The sequence below is a fragment of the Cynocephalus volans genome, chromosome 11, assembly GCF_027409185.1.
Source record: "Cynocephalus volans isolate mCynVol1 chromosome 11, mCynVol1.pri, whole genome shotgun sequence".
Classification (NCBI taxonomy): domain Eukaryota; kingdom Metazoa; phylum Chordata; class Mammalia; order Dermoptera; family Cynocephalidae; genus Cynocephalus; species Cynocephalus volans.
The window spans coordinates 54,499,338-54,520,388 of NC_084470.1; the positions used below are offsets into that span (position 1 = coordinate 54,499,338).

The 21,051-nt window shown below is 36.4% G+C and overlaps 1 protein-coding gene across 6 annotated transcripts in view; it reads right to left on the minus strand.

The window, feature by feature from the left end:
• The window catches only part of ANO10 (anoctamin 10), a 205,453-nt gene that overhangs the window by 178,909 nt on the left and 5,493 nt on the right, over window positions 1–21,051 (minus strand). For all 6 annotated transcript variants that reach the window (XM_063113792.1, XM_063113791.1, XM_063113793.1 and 3 more), the window contains 3 exons: window positions 9,262–9,414; window positions 4,593–4,790; window positions 3,082–3,216 (listed from right to left, as the gene is read on the minus strand). In XM_063113792.1, coding sequence (XP_062969862.1) covers window positions 3,082–3,216; window positions 4,593–4,790; window positions 9,262–9,400 — 472 coding nt within the window. In that variant the 5' untranslated portion in view covers window positions 9,401–9,414. The remainder of the gene's footprint in view (window positions 1–3,081; window positions 3,217–4,592; window positions 4,791–9,261; window positions 9,415–21,051) is intronic.

Consider the following 21,051-nt stretch of genomic DNA (forward strand, 5'->3'; position numbering starts at 1 on the left):
CATTCAGAACATGTACTGTTAATATTAAAATTAGCATGGCTTTATAAGCTATTTTATGTGACCTGTAAGGTAAAGCAAGTTAGTAATGATGGTAATGTTATTAAGAATCAAGGTTTTCAATGTATGTAAAAAGAAATATAAATATAATAGCAAAGAAATTAAGTAAAATCCTATAATATTAAATTTGAACTGAATATATCAATATTAATTCATGATTTTAAAAAAATATATTCAGCCTTTTCCACCAAAATGGGGAAAAAGATGACAGCCCATATAGAAACAGATTTTTTTAAAAGACAGAAAGAAGCAATTTCAACAGAAAAGGTAACCTCAAATAAGATAAACCAACACAAAACGCCATTTATTTAAACAGTATAATTCACTTGGTAAAAAAAAAAATCCTCAATTAGACTACAAAGCAAAACCCAACTATACTCTGATATGAGAGCACCATCTAAAATAAGTGGCTGAAAGTAAAAGGATGGGCAAAAACATCCTAGAAGATACAAACTGAAATAAAGCAAAAGCCACAAGATAAGGCTGAATTCAACAAAACAATAAGCAAGATGAATAATGATTTATAATAATAAAAGGTACAATCTACAATGAAAATCTATCAAAAATCTTTACACAGCCAATAACACAACTACAGAATTCATAAAACAAAAGCAAAAGAAAATACAAAGAGCAAACTGGTAGAAACATGATGAAATTCCCATAGTTGTTAGGAATCTCTTAGGCTACAGTGGATCAAGAAAACAAAAACAAAGCACAAGGGATTCAAAAACTATATGGAAAAATTAACAATGAACATGTAATAGAAATAGTCAGAAATATAACAAAAAAGAAACCTAAATACTCATCATATGAATATTGATGCAAAAATAATAAATAAAATAACAAATGGAATTCAGTAGAAAAGTAAATAATACACAATGCAAGAATGATTTAATATTAGAAACTCTATTAATATCACTTACCATATTGATAATGTCAAAAATAAAAATACAAGAGTCTACACAGATGCTGGAAGAGCATTTGATAAAGTTTATGGGCACACAAAAAATTCTTAATAAAGTAGAAGAAATGGGTACTTTCTAAACATGATAAAAAGTACCTAAAGTCAAAAGCCAACATCATGCTGAATGTTCATATACAACAAGCATTCTCTTTATAAATCCAAGTGATCACTGTGAACAGTAATTTGGCAATATCTACCCCAAAAGATGCATACACCGTTTATCTAATAATTTCACTTCCGGAAATTTTCCTGCTTTGTTTATAATGAAAAAACTAAAGGAAAAAAATTAGACATTCATCAATATGATGATGTCCATACAATGGAATACTAAGTGGCCTAGAAAAGGAATGAGTTAGACCTAATATTGTAATCTAGAATGATGATCAAAACACATTGTTAAATAAAAAAGCAAAGTCCCAAATGGTATGTACAATATAGTCCCCATTTGTTTCAGCATGTGTTCTCTCGAACAATATTTCTCTAAAGGTATATAATAAGGAGGGGAGAGGGAGACTTGGAGCACTGGATAGGAAGGAGACTTCACTTTTCATTGTCTAAATTTTTGCACTGTTTAAATTTTTATCATATACCTGTATTATTTTTTCAATTGCCAAAAAGTAATAGAAAATAAACGTGAAAATTTCAAAATGCTTGGGGGAAGTATTTTCCTGTTATAGGTTGTACAAATTGAAAAGAATAATTTAAATGTCCACAATACAGACTATATGCCCTGTTCTCAGCATCCTGAATACAGTTCAGAATGGTCTAGAATAAATGCTCTGTGTTACCTAAAAAAAAAAAGATTTTCTATAAAAAAGTGGAAATAAACAATTTATGCTAAGAAAACACTCCAAAATTCAAGAAAAAAGAAAGATGCAAATTTTGAAAAATTCTATCAAGGTAAGGCAAAATCCCCATCACAGGACAGTAAGGAAGGTTTATGAGAGAGACAAAGAAGGCCTTCTATTACCCTTCAAGTCTGAGGAAATCAGGAAGACCAGAGAAGATGCAGCATCACCTATGAAGAATTCCTGCCAAAAACTTCCAGTTTATAGGAAATACAGAGGAGAGAAAAACAATGAGGAAACAATCAGAAAACCCATAATCTGAAACAATCTATAAGACAAATGGCCTGGTCTCTTCAGCAAGTAACAACCAAATAAAAGGAGTGATCTTTGATTGGATCCTGATTTGAGCAAACAAGCTCTAAGATACATCTGGTGACAAATGGGAAAATATGAATATGGACTAGGTTGGTGATCGGTCCTCTTGGGTAAAGATTGGAAGGTAGTATTACACTGACCATAAAAAAAAAAAAAAAAAAAAAAAAACAATAGCTGACACAGAACCGTATATGTTTAAAGTGTATTTTAGGCAGCAAAAATGCTCTGAGGCCTTCCCACTATCTGGATTTGAAGCACACTTAGAATTATACACTGTAGTAAACTCTTTTATTCTTCAAACTAGCATTCTCACTAAAATGGAATTACACAAAACCAAAAAGTTGCAAACTGCTAATTAATGCAGGTTGATAATTAATGAAGATTGCATTCAGGTATTATGTCACTTTGTAAGTCCTCTTAAACTTTTGTATGTTTGCATGTGTTCATACCCAGTGAGATCAGAGGAAATAAAAAAAAGTGCTTCAGGAAAAGACCATGTCTGCCTTCACAGATTTTCATTATAGTACAATGTTTAGGCATAAAGTAAACTTTGCTAATTTTAACTGAGTAATATGTGTATGTGTCTGCACTGAATTTTAAGCAAACTGCATGCCGAGTCCTTGTTAAATAAATAGTGAACCATATAGAACAAATATATTGATTTAAAGGTGCAATATAAAAATAAATAAATAAATAAATAAATAAAAATAAAGGTGCAATATAATGAGGCTCTAAGGGCAAAAGATATGTTGATGAAAATATTGTTAATGTAAACAGTGTTAAGTTTTTCAGTTAAGAGAAAAAATAAAGCCTCTGTAATTTGCTGTTTATGTCTATTAAGAAAAATTAGTTGCATTAGGATGTGTATTTGTGAAACTTGTTGATATAATGACTTACATAATGATTTTCCTGGATACAACTTTGCCTGGGGGTAACCGGGGATCATTTTTTCATCTTTAGCTCTAAGATTTTCAAGTTCATGTTTGATAATAAATTGACATTCTGCCATTGTGAGAAAATCATCATTGTTATCTAAAATAAAACAAAAATTTCCAGTTATTTTCTCAGAAATAATCAAAATAAAATTAAGTAATGATATTCCAATAACCTGGGATTATGGAAATAATGATGAAAATAATAAAAAATTAACATAAGGAGTAATCAAAGTATAAAACTGGCAAACTAAACAGGACATAAAGCTTCTTAGATATTCTATAAGAATAAAAAAATTCTATTTTGCCTTCACATAATACAATTCTTCAATCATTTTAATAGTTATTACATTACATGGTACAAATATTCAAAAAGCACACATTTGCTTGATCTCATTAACACCAATGAGCAGAAGGCAATATATTCTTGATTCTAACAATATATATATATATATTTTTTTTTTTTTTTTTGTCGTTTTTGTGACGGGCACTCAGCCAGTGAGTGCACCGGTCATTCCTATATAGGATCCGAACCCGCGGCGGGAGCGTCGCCGTGCTCCCAGCGCCGCACTCTACTGAGTGTGCCACGGGCTCGGCCCCTAACAATATTTTTAAACAGGGATGGAACTGAAGAATTTTGCCTATATGGCAAATTCTCCTCCTCCAAACTCTTCAGCCCATTCTATTCCCCCTGGAGTCAAACACCGCTACCATAAATGAGAGAGAAGAAAGTCTGATAAGAAAATAATGTCTCTTTTTGACAGGTGAATCTTCTTAAATGAGGTAAATTTCACCTTGATTGTTTATTCACTAAGGTATAAAAATCCAGAGTGAGAGAGTCTGAAAATGTATAATCACATCTTCTAACTCTGAAAGCCCTGGAAATCAGACCAGTTTGATTCTGAAGCCAAACTCCCATCCTGATATCACAGCTACCCTGGCTTTCCCAGTTCCTTCCAGAAAATATTCTCTTCTGAATCTGCTTTGGGGCCAGAAAAGAACCAATTACCCTACCACATTCAGTAGGAGGCAGAAAATTCAGGAGATGAGGTTTCTAGGATATTAAACTACTACAGTGTTGTTATTATAAGATCTTTATACATCAAGACAGTGAATATTCATTATTACAAGAATCAGAACAGAATAATAGAAATAAGGTACACGAGGCCTTATATATTCATCTGTTCCAGGGGTGGCAAAGTATGGCCCATGGACCAAACCTGGCCTACCACATGGTTTTATAAATAAAGTCTTAGTGGGATACAGCCTCACCCATTCATTTACTTATAGTCCAAGGCTGCTTTTTTGCTTGCAATGGCAGTATTGAGAAATTGCAGCAGAGACCAGATGATGGCCCCCAAAGCCCTATTTACTATTTAGCCCATTACTGAAAAAGTTTGTGGACTCCTGATTTACTCATTAAAAACTTCTTTTTGATAAATTGATTCTGATAGACACAAAGAATTTGGGGCTTACCATCAAAACCTTTGAAGTTCTGTCGGGTTCCATATGTGAAGGTTCTCATGGTGTTATCATTGCACTCTTTCACCAATCCCACTGCTTCTGCCCCCAATAACAATCGAATCTTGGAGGCACCAACAAGATATAAATTCTGATTTTCTAGTGTTTCTTTCTCATATTTATTTAACAATGGTCTAAACAACAACTGAGCACCTTCAAAAACAAAGGATAAGCACAATTTTAGAAACATACAAACAAAAGTTTCAAAAATGAAAATTTTCTAAATAAATACAATATTTCTAGTTTGGTAGAAGGAACGGAAATTATATTAACAATTTAAATCCATGTTCCAAGTAATTAGGAAATATAAATTGGGGATAGTTCTTTACAGTTTAAAATAAATACAAAAACTAGAAAATGTAGCAATAAGAGGTTTGCCACTTACTCAAATTAGAAGTAGATATAAAATAAGAATCCAATATTTATTATATCGAAGTATAAAACTGCACTGAGCAAAAATATGGAGCAAAAGGATGCAGTTTTCTTAATAGAAATGTAAAAGACCAAAATTTAAGAAAATCAATTTGAAATAAAATATTCCAGGAAAAAAAAGTCACACGTGTAATACAATTACAGTGGAATATAATAAATTTTAATACTAGATAATAAAAAGCAACTTTTCAGTGATTTTTCCCATAAATTTCTATATTCAATTAGGTTTAATGACATTTTTCTTAAATAAGTTCCCAAAACATTAAGAGTAGATATTATGATTTGATATTGTATTATAATTATTACCTAAAAGATTATGGAGAAAAAGAACTTTTTTCTAATTTTTTATTTCTACTTACATCAATCTTTTTAAGGTACACTTATTTCTTTACTATTTATCCTCTAGAGATGGTTGACAGGAATTATGAAAAAATGAATCAGATTGCAGCAGGATAATGAGGAGAATTTATATTTCCCTTACCAAATGTATTAATATATTAAGCTTAACATATTACAATACTGTTATTTAGATAATTTATAATAAAGGTGTTAAAATGTTAAAGGTAAATAAAAGGTATATTCAATTTACAAAAAATACAGGTGGTTCTTAAATATAAGATCCTTAACCTCACTCATGTGAAGATAAATGCAAAAACTACACCAAAATTCTATTTTCACTTCTCACACCGCAAAGATGGAAAGTTTGATGATAGGCTGCTGTGTGTGGTGGCCATGGAGGTGTCCTGCTCCTTCCAGCCCTGCCTTCAAGAGAATCTGCTTGGAGGAGCAGGGTTCGCTGCCAGCCTCTTGCTGCCACACCTCACAAGGAGGCCATGCTTCCCCCAGATGCTCCCAGCCATTGGCTGAGTGTGCTCAACATGGATTTCATTTAAAAGGCAACTCTGAGCCTAGCTGACACATTCTCAGAACTGTGCTGTGACTGGAGGCTCTTCTTCCTCAATCCTTTTTCCTTCCCTCTTTCTTTTCATAAGACATACACCAAAGTCTGAAGGCTCACTATGCCTACTCCTGCCCGCCCCCCTTATCTTTCTGTAAATGCTTCTCTCAATAAACCTCTTCTGCATCAAATCCTATCTTGGCATCTCTTGCTTGGAAGATCCAAACTGGCACAGTGTGTGGAGAAAGGCACTCTGAGACACTTCCGGGGGAGTAGAAATTGGGATAACTATTATGAAGAACCATTTGTCAATATCTTGTCTTGAAAAAGAAAAGTTCCCATCTTCCTCCCCCTAATCTACCTTCCCCAGAAGCAATAACTTTCAAATTGTTCAAGTGATTCTTTTGTTTTTGCTTTCATGTCACCAAATAACATGCTTTACAGAGCTATTGCTTGATTTTTCAGTTTTAAGCCTTGGAAGATGAGAATTTAGCTCTCATTCCTCCCCCCACCCTCACCATTCCCATCACCCCATTCTCACAATACAGTTGTATCATCAGTAGTCAGCACTTGCATTATTATGACTACACGTTATTTACTGCTGAGCCTTACAGTAAGCTATGATTTTCCTTTCCTGCACTTTCCCTGAAGTTGCTGTCCTGTTTTATAATATGCTAAGTTTATTATATACTTATCAAGAAATCAGTCCCCCAAGCTCTCTGCCAATTGTCTGTCTCCCCTTGATACACTGACATGAAAGATACCCTATCAACCTCATCTTAGAGAATCTCTCTCCACTCCTCCCTCACACCTTGTTGGCAGCTGGGTGGCAACAGGATCCTAGAAAACCTTGCCTTCAAAAACAAAGATATTTACACCACTGCCTTCTACCTTCCACTGTTTACGTTAAGAAGTCTGATCCTTTATATCTGTCCTACTTTCTCTTTTCTGGAAGTTTGTCATATCTTCTCTGTCCCCAGGGTTCTCAAACTTTGCAGTGATATGCCGTTATCATCCACACTGCTGCGCATTGGGTGGGCCCTTTCAATCTGAACAAGCATAGCACCAGTCTTCAGGGTCTTCTTGATGACTTCTTCTCCATTTTCTCTGTTCTCTTTCTACAATTCCTTTTATTCAGGTGTGTACCTCTTGGATTAGTCCTCTAATTTCCTTATCTTTTTCTCTCATACTAATTCTTTACCTTTTTGCTCTTCTTTTTTTGAGGTTTTTGTCAACATTATCTTCTAACTCTTATATTGAGTTTTTAGGTTTTGGCTTCATATTTTCACTTTGAAAGCTTCTTTGTTTCCTAAATGATTATTTTTATAATACCCTATTCTTGATCTTCTATCTTTCCATAACTCTGAAACTGAGATTTTCATTCTTTTTTGGTTTTCTTCTTCTGCATAGCTTGTTGCTTTTATCTGTTTGTTTAGTTTTAGCTTTCTCTTTCACACCAGGATCTTCCTCAGATGTTTGGCAGTCTTCCGTTGTATGCTCACGTTTAAGAAAGGGGCTCTAAGAGGCTAAACAGAAGTTCTGAGGGCTTAGATGGAACTTGTCAAAGGTGGCCTTCAATGCAAAGAGGTCTGACCAAGTCATTTTCCATTGGCAACCCCCTGATTTCCGTACCTTTGGTTATTTTGTCTTGAGCTACTCAGATTCTCCAGAGGAATACTGTTCAATCTGCTTCCTAAATGGTCTGAATGTGGCTGCTAGTATTTTGGAAACTGAATTAGGTATGGGACTGGTGGGGCAGGGGAAGAAGGAATGATATTCAGTTAGCACCTTCTTTTCAGTACAGAATGTCTGCCAAAAACTGTGCATAGTGCCCCCACGCCAAAACCAGGCATCTGACCTTCTCCAGAGAATAAATCTCAAGTTTTCTGCCGGGGTGGTAAAATATGGAAGGGATCCAGGAATCTATTTCTTAAATGTATCTCAGTCAAACCTCTTTTTTTCTGGTACTACATTTATCCCCACCTCCACAGACCCTCAGTGTCCCTAATTACTGAGTCTTTGGGGGTAACCGTGCAGTGTAAACCAAATTGCGCCTCAACTTTCTCCCCTGCCAGCTTAAATTTTGGCTTTCTCAAATCTGAGAAGTCAGTTAATACTCATATACCTGTTTTCTAGAATCTAAAATTTTGTTGCTGTCCTATCTTCTCCTTTCTTCTGTCAATGTGGACTTAATGTCTTTTACATAAAAAAAGAAAGTTCTCTTATTTTTATTGTTGTTTTAATAGGAGTTTGGAAGAAAATAAAAGTAAACATGAATATTAAATACACTATTTTTACCTGGAAGATCCAGAATACTTTTATGGAAAGTTCTTTCATGATCACCCAAGCAGTGTAGAAAGATGCCCCTCCCCTCCCCATCATTGTGTGTCTCTAAAGGCAGACAATCAGCAGGAGAAAAGGCCGGGAATATACTGGAGTCTCTCACACTAAGACACGATAAATGCTCTTAAATAACAAAAACTTTAAAGAAAGAACTCAAGTCCAGTGAAACACCTCAAATTTCAGCAAGCAAATACTCTTGTTTTAAGCTTTCCTTTTGATTCAATTCTTTAAAATTTTTTAAAATTCCACTGATTCAAAATTATATTTTTAAGAAATCACTTCAGTTTACAGTCACAATTTTTTTTAAAAAGAGTCTAAGTTTTTTAGCACAGTGTTTAGAAACTTAGTGCAATTTAAGAAGGTGTTTTGTGTAGTTTATAGAATGTTTGCTCATGTAAAATGCCCTCAGCCTTCTCACCACCTTCAACAGAGGGCTAAACCTTGGCATCTTAAGTCATCTTGCCCCTCCAAAAAGCACTGTCAAAGTGTCATCTCACCCTTCCTTTTACTTTTACAGTAAGTATACATACAATTCATTTGTAAATATCATGCACTGCTCTGTGACAGCTCTTCCACTAACTTTTTTTTTACCTGAATTTCCAGAAACTAGCATTCAGTCTCCCTACCCTGATGGGAGCATCCGGGCAGACAGAGACCAACCATATTTATCTCTCCTGCTGCACCATAACTGACACCCAAAGAACACTCAATACTTGTTTGCTCTTTTGACAAATACTTATTAAGCACCCAGAGGCTGTAAAGAAAACCTCTCATGTTGGTTACAGTCTAATGTTGATTTAAGACCTCCTTTCAAGCCCTAAATAAATAATAAAGAGCAAAGAAATAAACATTAGTAAATAAAATATACCAATGAAAATTGTAAAACATGTTTGCAAATATACTTTTAGACACTGAGCATGACTAAGTCTGAGTAGTAACTATTTTACTCACCTCCATCTTTCTTTTTAGCGGTAATCCTGTTTTTCAGCCATTCTTTGGTTTCTTCTTTGACATCCTGAGCAAGTTCTATGACCACCAAAGGTGTAAAAGAACTCTCGTAAGTATCCAAAGCTGATAAGGTCACTTTCATCTTCAACAAACTTGCTGAAAATTAAAATAAAATGCAAAAACGGGTTATTATGGCAAAGAGAAATATGCTGTAGACTATTTGCATTTTCTCTTAATTTACACCTAATTCTGGCTTCTAAGAAAACAGCAAATTTCTCATGATAAAGATGGGTTATATGACAAGGCTCAACCAATGGTTCAAAGCACATGTGGGAGCCAGGCTTTGGAGAGGACACATCCTTTGCTGTAAGCAGCTCAGAACAGAGCAAGAGAGACATTCAGGTGAATGAAGGATAACAGTATAAAATATACTTTCACACAAGAGGAATAAGAAAGTATTTACAGAGGATGTGACACCTGAACAGGATTTAGAAGAATGAATAGTTCACCAGGTAGAAAAGGGATGGTACTCTAAGTACAGGAAGTGGTATTTCTCTACAAAATAATAATAATGAATTAGCCAATAGGCTCAGAGAAATATAAGTGTCTAGGTATGACTAGAGGATCGACTCTGTGTACGGGGAAGGGAGGATGGAAAGAGCTGATACCTGACTGGGGCACCCGATGACAAAGGAAATGGGCTTTGTCTAGTACACAATGGGAGTCACTCAACTCATGACGATCCGGGAATTGATGTAGTCAGTATGGAGCTGCACTGTGGAGCTATTACAGATCACAAAAGGTCAGCTGAGAGTGTGGGAGATCAGTTAGGATGCTACTAGAAAAATTTAGAAAAAGCTGATACTGTCCTGAATGGTGGCAGTGAAGAGGTAAGGTTAGACTGGAGGTAAAATCTACAGAAGCTAATAAATGGACTAAATGGAATGACTAAAAAAAAAAAAAAAAAAATAGAAAAATACTATTAGATAATGAGTAGTCAGACTGTAATTATACGGAATTCTTTATGGCACCCATCAACCACTGCTATACGTTTCCCCCAAAACTACACATTCTAATAGTGACACATTAACAAAAACACAAGCCACGACTTTCACTTCCAGACAGCAGATTAGGAGGTTCACACAAACCTTTCTGCTGAAGACAAGTACACACACCTACATGCATATAGGTACATAGATGAATTATATACATCTATGTATAATTTTTTAAAAATGTGTCTGTGAATATCAAAAAGCCAACAAGGTAGAGGGGAATAGTGGAGCCCTATCCAGAAGAAACAGAGAGGAAGCTAAGCATTTGCAACCAGTTTCCCTGGGGCCTCTGCCAATATAGAAAGAGGTAGCTGAGAGGGTGAGGAGCTAAGGAAGGCTCCTGTTGGCCATGAGAAGCTACGGAACAAAAAGTGTAATTAGTATAGAGCCCACGAAGGAAAAGGGTAAGATAAAATCCCCACTTTGAACTGGGACCCTAAAAGGCTACATCCTAAAGATAACAATGAACCAGAAGTAGATCACTCCTGAGAGTAATTAAATTCTAGGTTCATAACATCTAAATCAAGAGACAAGTTAATATGCATAAAAATGAAAAAAAACAACAAACAATAGAAACAAACACACAATAGATCCAAATAATGGAGTTAGTTGAACAGACTTCAAAATAACCGCCATATGTTCAAGCAACTAAAAGACAAGATTGAGAATTCTGGCAAAAAACTGGATATTAGTTTTTAATGGAAATCCTAGAATTTAAAAACATAAGAAGGGGAGGGAGGTGGGAGGGGGGCTAGTGAGGAATTGGTCAACAGACACAAAGAATGATTGTGTATTGTAATGATGAATAAACTAACTATACTGATGTGAACACCACACACTGCAGATGATTATTGAAAATCAACATTGTACCCACATGTATGTATAATAAAAAATCAATAAATAAATCAAAATATAATTAGAGTCAAAATTAAGAATACAGGGAGTCTTTACAGAAAATTAGACAAAGCTAAAGAGAAAAAAGTCAATGAAATATATAAGATAGGCATGAAGAAAATATTTAGCATAAAGCCCTGAGAACAAAAAAGAAAAAAAATACAGAAAAGAGAGTAAGAGACAGGAAATACAGGGAGTCCCAGAAGTAAAAACGGGAGATATTAGCACAAAAGCAGTATCGGAAGAGACACTGACCAAGAATTCCCCAAAATTGACAAAACATACCAAGGCACAGACTTAAGAATCTCTATATACAGGGGCTGGCCCGTGGCTCACTTGGGAGAGTGTGGGGCTGATAACATCAAGGCCATGGGTTCAGATCCCTATATAGGGATGGCTGGTTAGCTCACTTGGGAGAGCGTGGTGCTGACAACACCAAGTCAAGGATTAAGATTCCCTTACCGGTCATCTTTAAAAAAAAAAATGAATTTCTATATACCTCAATCAGGATAAAGTAAAAGAAAAAAGCACAGTAAAACAACAGAAAAACCAATAGAAAGAAAATCTTTAAAGCAGTCAGAAAAATAAAGAAAAGATTCTTTGACGGGCAATAATTAGACTGACAGCTGACTTCACAGTAAAAACAATGGAAGCCATCATATCTTCAAATGAAACAGTATCTTCAGTGTGCCAGCAGAATACTATGGCAATCCAAAATTGTATACTCAGTCAAAATATGCTTTGAGAATAAGAGAGAAATAAAGATATTTTCAAACACAAATTGAGAGGATTCATCACCAGCATACTCTCACTAAAGAAAATGATGATAAAGGGTGTTCTTAAGACAGAAGGAAATGATCACAGATGACCTAGTATCTGGAACATATCAATCTTCTTTTCTTCTTTTACAATATAGGAACTCCCCCATCCTCTTTTAATTTTAATTCCCTTTACTGAATGCCCACTGCATATGAGACACTGTACTACATACCTACATACAAGAATATGATTCGACTTAATCTTCCTAACAGCTCTACAATGTACACTTTAAAAAATCAAGAGCAAAATCAAATGAAAAAGTTAAGTTACTTTGCTAATAAGCTCACAGTAACCAAGAAAATTAACTTTCTATGATATGAAGCTTAAAACTAGAGAAAACAAAGAGAGTCATTAGAGACATCCAAATTCTATGTTTTTTCCTACTAAACAAAAATCTTAATTTTGAATTGTCTACCATACAACTCATATTGAAGATGAACTAGAACGGAGTTCAAGATAGAATGACAATGAAAGTGAAACGACATTACAGAATTTGCTGGCCTAGAGCAAAATTAAATGTATCAAAAATAAGTCAAACAGCCCATAACAAACAAATATTAATAACAAAAATGAACAAAAACTACTCAGCAGCCAAAAAACAAATCTCAAGACAAAATCATGACCAACTGAAGACAACACTGACAATGAACTGACAACTAAGGATCCTTCCTGACAATCTGGAGAATTCCAACCATCTACATGCACGTGTATGCAGATTAATCTTTACAACTTTATCAAGCACTGAATAACGGCCAAACATCTTAGTAGACTACTGAATTAAAGGATTCAATAAATTCTAGAAACATACCAATTTTATTTTATGAGTACTATATATTAATCCTTAATAATTTCGTGAGCAATTAATAAGTATTCCCTACCAATCTATAAAAATGAAAGTCTATGAAACTGTATCCTATTGGTTGAAATGACCCACAAAAGGACCTACATTTTAGGATCAGTTTCAGATAAATTTAGGAGAATCTTCAAGGACTTGTCTAGGGTTTCCATTTCTAGTTCTCTACCCAGTCCTTTGTCTTTGGTTTCTGTAGCAGAGATTCCAGGTGCCCTTTGAAATTCAGTCTCCCTTCTTTGCCTAAGCATGTGGCTAGACTATATTTCTCAGCTTGCTGGAGTTAGGTGGACGTGAAAATAAATTCTAGCCAATGGTATGTGAACAGAAGTGGCGAATGCCAACTCCAGACCAAGGCTTTTAAGGGAGTGGTTATACCCCCTCCATGTTTTCTTTCCCCTTCCAAGGGCTCCTGAGATGGTAGAGACACCACACAGAAAAGTCTGGCTCCCTAAATCACCAAGGAGATCTGAACTGCCCACCAGTCCAGAAAACCTGCCTTCAACTGTTACATGAGAAATCTATTACACTTGAGCCTATTATACCTGTGGGGATCTAAACAATGCAGCAGTTTAGTTTACTCTGACTGATACAGTCAGTCCCTTCATCTTGTTTTGTTTTAGTGGTGTGGGCTTTGGTATAATCATGCTTTTTATTATAAGCTGTCTAAATACTATTAGAATGTAATGATTAAGAAGAGGTTGATCTCTAGAGACAGATGAACCTAAATTCAAATTCAACCTCTTAGTTGTGTTGTCTTAGGCAACTGACCTATGCTCTTTTGTAAAGTAGGACTAATAAGAGCACATACCACATTGTGTTGCTGTGAGAAGAAGTGAGAAAACACATGCACAGCGCAGTGCTTGCCACACAGTAGGCATGCAACAATTGGTAACATTTTTATTATTGGCTACTATCATAAATATTATAAACAGAATATTACAACTCTGGACTTAAACTCTCTTCAGAGAAATTCTGATCAACTCTGATCAAGTTTCCAACTCTAACCCGAAAGAGCAAGCATGATACGGGTGACAGCAAAACAATTAGCTATAGGGTAGAGAAAATCTATCTAGTGATCCATGATGTGTTTAAAGATGGTTTAAAGACCATCTTTAGGAGGGAGTTGGGAAGAATAACTGTGAATGAAGAAATAGCAAAGGTGGAAAGAATGGTTACGTTAAGAAAATAAACCGTCTTTAAACCATCTTTAAACTGGCCTGTACTTGCTGTTAAAAAATATTAATAACACATTTAGAACCACAGAAAATAAAACTCAATTTAAATTCAAAGTTATCACAACCTCTTCCCTTAGCCTTCAGGATACTTTATTATCTTGATTCTGTTCCTACCTCTGTAAACTCATTTCCCCTCTTCTGGCTTCTCCCAACATTATCCACAACATGTGTCCAAGACACAATCCCTAGACTTCTACTTTCTTTTTATATATTCTCCCCCTGCAAAACCCCTTTTTTTCTCTTAACTTCAAATTCTAACTTCAGTGTTTATGTCTTCACATTCTATGTCTCTAGCTGTGTCTTCTAAGTTGAGCTCCATCAAGAGTCTCCAACACTCTTAGAAACTGTCTCACTAACACTTCTGTTTCAACATATCCAAACCTAAACACATAAACTTCTCCCCAGCATCAGCTTCCTTTCCAGTTTCCATACCTTTCCTTAAAGGTAGCTTGGTTACCAAGCTTGGAAAATACTGGAGTCAATCTGGAGACCCACAAATAGAGTCAATCACTACGGCCTAAAGGCCTCCTTCTAAAATGTTTTTCATGTGAACCTCTCTAACCCAGTGATAATCAGATTTTCAGACTTTAGACTTACTCTAACCTTGTACTTCATATAGGCATTAATGATTCCAAAGTACAAGTACAAATCTACTCATGTGAACAATCACAAAGCAAACTGGCCGCCACTATATAACATTTTTGCTTTCTTCAGTGGAAATCACAGTCCTACAGCAATCTGATCAAACAGATCCAGGATGTCTGGCTTGGACTGATCAACATTTGTTTTTCCTTCTAACAAAGAATAGGTTTTATTTGGGAAACGCAAGTCTTATAAATCAATGCTGGATTCAAATTATATTCCAAATGCAAAGGGAATGCTATTTAAACATACCGGCCAAATCAAGTCAAAATGCTAGGTTCTATGAAGGAAATTAGATCAAGACAGGATCTAGTACTCACCTCCAAATAGCTAATAATGTGGTCAGAATGTTTAATACCCAAAAGCTTTAGATCATGCAAGGAAGGAAGAATGTTCTACATAAGAGAACAACATGGTAAAATCAATGAAGCAAGAATAAAGACAGCGTACGAAAAGAATGATAATAAGACAGGCCTGACCAGACTGGGGCTGTTTTATAAGCTGTAACCATCTAAGGATAGCAAATCCTATAGATTACATCTGACCCAGTGGTCATTGAGGAGTCCCTGTAGGTTTCTGAGAATTCTGTCTTAGAATAATACGAATCTCAATAGGTAAATGTCAGGGGTGAGAATACAGGTGTTCTTCATGGTATTCTTTTAACTCTCCTAAAAAATTCTGAAATTTTTCATAATAAAAAGTTGGGGGGAAATATTAATCTACCAGTAGAATACAGAGGCTTAGCTTCATCACCTCCAAAATGAAAATATCAAATACAATAAACATTCATCATGTGCTTACTATGAACCAGGCCGTGACAGAGTCTAAAGGTAAAAAGGTAAATAAAGTCTACATTTTGTTTTGGAGGAGCCCCCCAGTCTAGTAGCAGAAGCAGGTGTTCCTCAAATCATTCTAACACATGGGCTAAGTGCAGTAACAGAAACCCAAGGATTAGGGGTAGTCTCAGAAGGGGGCATTAACTGTCTGGAAAGGGTTGGGGGAGAACCAGACAGCCTTCAACTTGAAACAGATACACAAACAACTTCAAAGTTTCCAACCTGGGAGTTGGGAAGAATAACTGTGAATGACGAAATAGCAAAGGTGGAAAGAATGGTTACGTTAAGGGAATAATAAAGTGTACAGCAGAATAAGCATGGACATTCATCACGGTCAAAGTTTTTGAACATTAAGCATTGTTCAATGCAAGTAATAAAAGGTCCACCTTATTCATAATTACCAGGTCATAAAACAATTTTGGTGAGACACTAAAAGTAGATTACAGTTATGACATGTATGTGAACACTACCTAGAAACTCATAATAAAATTTTCTCACTGATTTATTCTAATTTGAGGTACTATATGTCTTTCATTATGCATGGCACAATCTTAATATTTGCAATATATGACAGACAAGTGTCATTATCCCTGTATACAAAGAGTTCTTACAAATCAACAACAAAAAATACAAAAACATAAAAACACAACTCACAAAAGAAGAAATATGCCAACACACATTTGAAAAAATGTTCAAAGTCACTAATAAAAGAAATGCAAAGTAACAAGATATTTTTCTCTTTCCAAATTTGCCAAAGCTAAAAGATGGAAAGAACACAATTTAGGCATAAGTACAGAAAATCAAGCATTTTCACACACTGCTAACAGATACTATAATTTTATACCAACTTTCCAGAAAACAAAGTGGCAATATGAAAAATAATATTAAATATTCATACTCTTTGACATGACGATGCTACTTCTAGAAACTTATCCCAAGAAGAAAATTTAACAAAATATGTACACAGAAGTTCATTACAGCTTTATTTATTTATATATTTATATATTTATTTATTTATGGAATTTATCTCAAAAAGATAATTAAACCAAATATGCATATTAAAGTTCATCACAGATTTTGAGTGTTTTATTTATTTATGAATTTATGGAAAACAAACAACAATAATAAAAGAAACAACCTATTACCTGAATGTCCATCAATGAGAGATTGGCTAAATAAAGTATGGTACAACAATTCAGTAGAACCATTAACACTAGGATACAGATCCAACTATACTTATTAACATGGAGAGCATTTCCTAACACATTGTAAAGTAAAAAGTGCAAAGTATGACCCCATGTACATACATGTAATAAATACATATTAACATCAAAATGACACTGGCTATCATTTGCTAAGGATTCACTACATGCAAAGCACTGGGCTACACTTTTTATGTGAATTTATTCATTTAATCCTCTCACTAACCCCTGAAGAAGGAACTTTAACGCTTCTATTTTACCAATGAGAAAACTTAGGTAAAAAGAGTGAAACAGGGCCGACCCCGTGGCGCACTCGGGAGAGTGCGGCGCTGGGAGCGCAGCAGTGCTCCTGCCGTGGGTTCGGATCCTTATATATGGCCAGTGCGCTCACTGGCTGAGTGCGGTACGGACGGTCACAAAAAGACAAAAAAAAAAAAAAAAAAAAAAAGAGTGTGAAACAGCTTGTCCAATACCTCACAGTAGCAAACAGGGGAGCTGGGATTCAGAACCAGGCAGCCAATGCTACAGACCACATCCTCAACCATGTATGCATATACAAACGTATAAGGTTATACGTAGTGTGTGTGTGCATGCGTGTGAATAACAACCCTGTCAATGACTAGTCAGATGCATTTCTCCAAATTGCTTTTTCTAGAAAGTAGGATTTAAGATGTTTTTTTTTCTTTTGAATTGTAATGAGCATACATATTTTAAAATTTAAAAAAGTGGCTCTGTGTTTGCAAAATAGTATAGAAACCCCATATTTTCAATAGTAAATGTAAAATATACACTTTCGTTAAGGCCAAATGACATTTTAAAACTGTATAATACAAGATATTTTGCTTTCTTCACCAGATTAAAAACATGCCAATCTTGTATAGAAGCTACCTAGCTTTAAAAATTGCTTTGTTCTGAGTAAAGGTTAACTAGCAGTGAAATGTCCTTTGTTCAACAGCATGTGAAATAAAAGAACTCAGTACTTAAGCACATCACCTCCTCTCTAGCTCCCATCCAGAAGGAGACTGCCAAAAGCTCCACAAGATCTGCACAATGATGGAATATTTAGAGCGAGAGGAGACTTAGGGGTCAGTTAGTCCCTCACTATATTATGCTAATCAGACCTAAAGTCACACTACCAGTGTGGCAGAGGCAGAACTGGAGTCCAGTGTTCTTTGAACAACATCGTGCCATCTGAAGACCTTTTTTATTTTCCTTTTTGTGAACTTAAGCCAACAGAGTTAAAGTCAGTATCACAGTCTCATCATCAGAAATTAAACTCGCCTTGCTGCAACCATATAGGTGCATGTAGCTTCAGCTCAACAAAAATCTCAAGACCAACCCAACTGTCAGTATTGCTTGGATTCTGCTTCAAGAAATGTGAACCATGGGGGAAGGGAGGAGACTGCTTGCTAAGCCTTTTAAGTGGAGCTTGGTAATCCTTGCCCTTTTAAGGCTCCAGTACATAAGATGCTCTTGGAAGTTTCAACACTGCCAGTGACACAGTCCCATAAGGACCAGCTCTGCTCCTCTTGTACCCTGTTGTCAGCTGCACTGCACATGTGCTGACTGTTGGGCCTCTGTGTTCTTACAGGCTAGGCTACCTAAGAGGCAGACCCCCCTTCCACCATCTGTATTCTCTTCTTCCTGTTGCTATAACCCCACCCAGGGGTATCCTCTGCTCAAGAAATTTCTGTCCCCATATGGTAATCCCACCTGAGTATGTCCTCTCCTCTGGGGATTCCTGTCACTGTCCAGTGACCCCTCTAGGGATGCCTCTCCTTGGGGGATTCCTGCCCCTCTCTGTGTTCTGCATGCAGTGAGGCACGGGTATGACAGTCTTTCATCTTGCAGCTCACTGACAAGTAGAAACCAGGACTGCTCCAGTCCTAATTTCTCCCATTAGCTGGTCCAATGACATGAACATCAAGTGTAAGTTGTGAAGCGGTGGAAAAAAAGAAGCCTCATGGCAGCCTTGGCCTAAACTGATTTCTGCAATCTACTTTTACCAGTGGGCCTTCATGGGAGCTTGCTCTACCATTACCATGCATATTAGATGAAAAAGTAGAACCAAAATGCCAGATGGAGACACAAAGGCTTTAGGTGTTGCTGTAAGGTGTGGCTGGAGCCTCATGGTTCCAGCTGAGGCCAATCTAAAAACAAGCAATGATTCAACATGTAGACCTCCTCCACACTGGAGGGTAGAATGATTTCTGCTACTGCAGCCAATTTCCCCCTTTAATCAGCACTGTCAGGCAGGATGGCAGCCGAGAATGACTAGAAAGCATAGAGCAGCCAGGTTCCACACAGGCCCTGGGCCATGGAATCAAAAGACATCCATCCCAAATTTTGTTCTTCTTTATCACGTGCTGAATTGCACACAGGACCAAAGAGAGACCTACAAAGGAATTAGATTCGTGTGGCTTTTACATCAGCTATTGGATCTCTAACCCACAAGAAGTAAATCCTGACAATGATGGCTAAGATGCAGAGAAACACAGAGTTCAACCATGGAGGAAGAAGGGGGGGCAGGGTGTAATTTTGTCAAGGATCAGGAAAAGAATAAAAGGTCTTTTATTATGGGTATGATTCTCTTCCTCAGTTTGGGTGGGGGAAAAAAAAGGAATTATCACAAATTCAAAGGCTAAGAAGGAAATGCACAGGACTGTCTTTAGGAATCACCTTATTTCTGACTCAAGGAGAAACAGCAACCAAAATTACACAATCACTCTCAATCATTAAGCAGAACAGGAGACACTCCTAAGAGAAAAGTGACAGGCCAAACTGCTCAAGCTAGAAGAGGAGAGGGCTTTCCTTGGGAGAAAAGTTGCCGTTTTAATGGCTAGGGCTACAAGGCGGCCAGGCACCTCCAGGGTCTGAGATGCAGGACGCTACTTAGAGGCATCCTCTAAAAACTTGCAGAGAGCAATTGTGGGAGCCTCCCTCCTTCAGACCTAGGGCAGCTGCCTCATAGACTTACGTATGATGTGGACACGTCTGAGTGCGGAAAATGCACACTGTACACACCCACCCTCACTAGAGTTTTTCAGTGAGACAGATAACATAGGGAAGCTGGTGAGGCCCACTCCCTGAGGGAATGTGGCTAGGAACTCCATCACCTCAGGACTCCACAGGAAGGTACGGGCATACCTCAGAGACATCGTGGAGTTAGTTCAAGACCACCGCAATAAAGCGAATACCACAATAACAAGTCACACGATGCTTTGGTTTCCTACTGTATATATAAGTTATGTTTACATTATACTGTAGTCTATTAAGTGTGCAATAGCTTTGTCTAAAAAAAGTACAATACATCCAAATATCACAATGTACCCCATAAATACGTAAACTATTGTGTCAATTAAAAATAATAAAAAATTAAAATTAAAAAATGTATATGCATTAATTTTCAAATACTTTATTATTGCTAAAAATGCTAACAATCATCTGAGCCTTCAGCAAGTCGCAATCTTTTTGCTGGTGGAGGGTCTTGCTTCGATGTCAATGACTGCTGACTAATGAAGGTGGTGGTTGCTGAAGGTTGGGGTGGCTGTGGCAATTTCTTGAAATGAGACAATTATGAAGTTTGTCACTTCAAATAATTTCCTTTCACAAGATTCCTCTGTAGCATGATACTATTTGATAGCATTTTACCCACAGCAGAACTTCTTTCAAAATTGGAGTCAGTGCTCTCAAACCTTACTGCTATTTTATCAACTAAGTGTATGTTATATTCTAAATCCTTTGTTGTCATTTCAACAATGTTTTTAGCATCTTCACAAGCAGATTTCATCTCAAAAACCACTGTCTTTACTCATCCATAAGAAGCAACTCCTCATCTGTTCGAGTTTTATCATAAGATTGTAGTAATTCAGTCACATCTTCAGGCTTTACTTCTAATTCCAGTTCTCTTGCTATTTCTACTTGTGCAGCTACTTCCTCAACTGAAGTCTTGAACCCCTCAAAGTCATCCATGAGGGTTTGGATCAACTTCTTCCAAACTCCTGTTGGAGTCGATATTTTGACGTCCTCCCATGAATCACAAATGTTATTTTGGGGGGACAGATTTTTGTTTGTTTTTTGGGATCCAAACCCATGACCCCACCCACTGGTGTTGTAAGGCTGCACTCTAACCAGCTGAGCTAACCGGTCAGCCCTCACAAATGTTCTTAATGGCATCTAGAATGGTGAATCCTTTCCAGAAAGTTTTCAATTTACTCTCCCCAAGACCCATCAGAGGAATCACTATCCGCAGCAGCTATA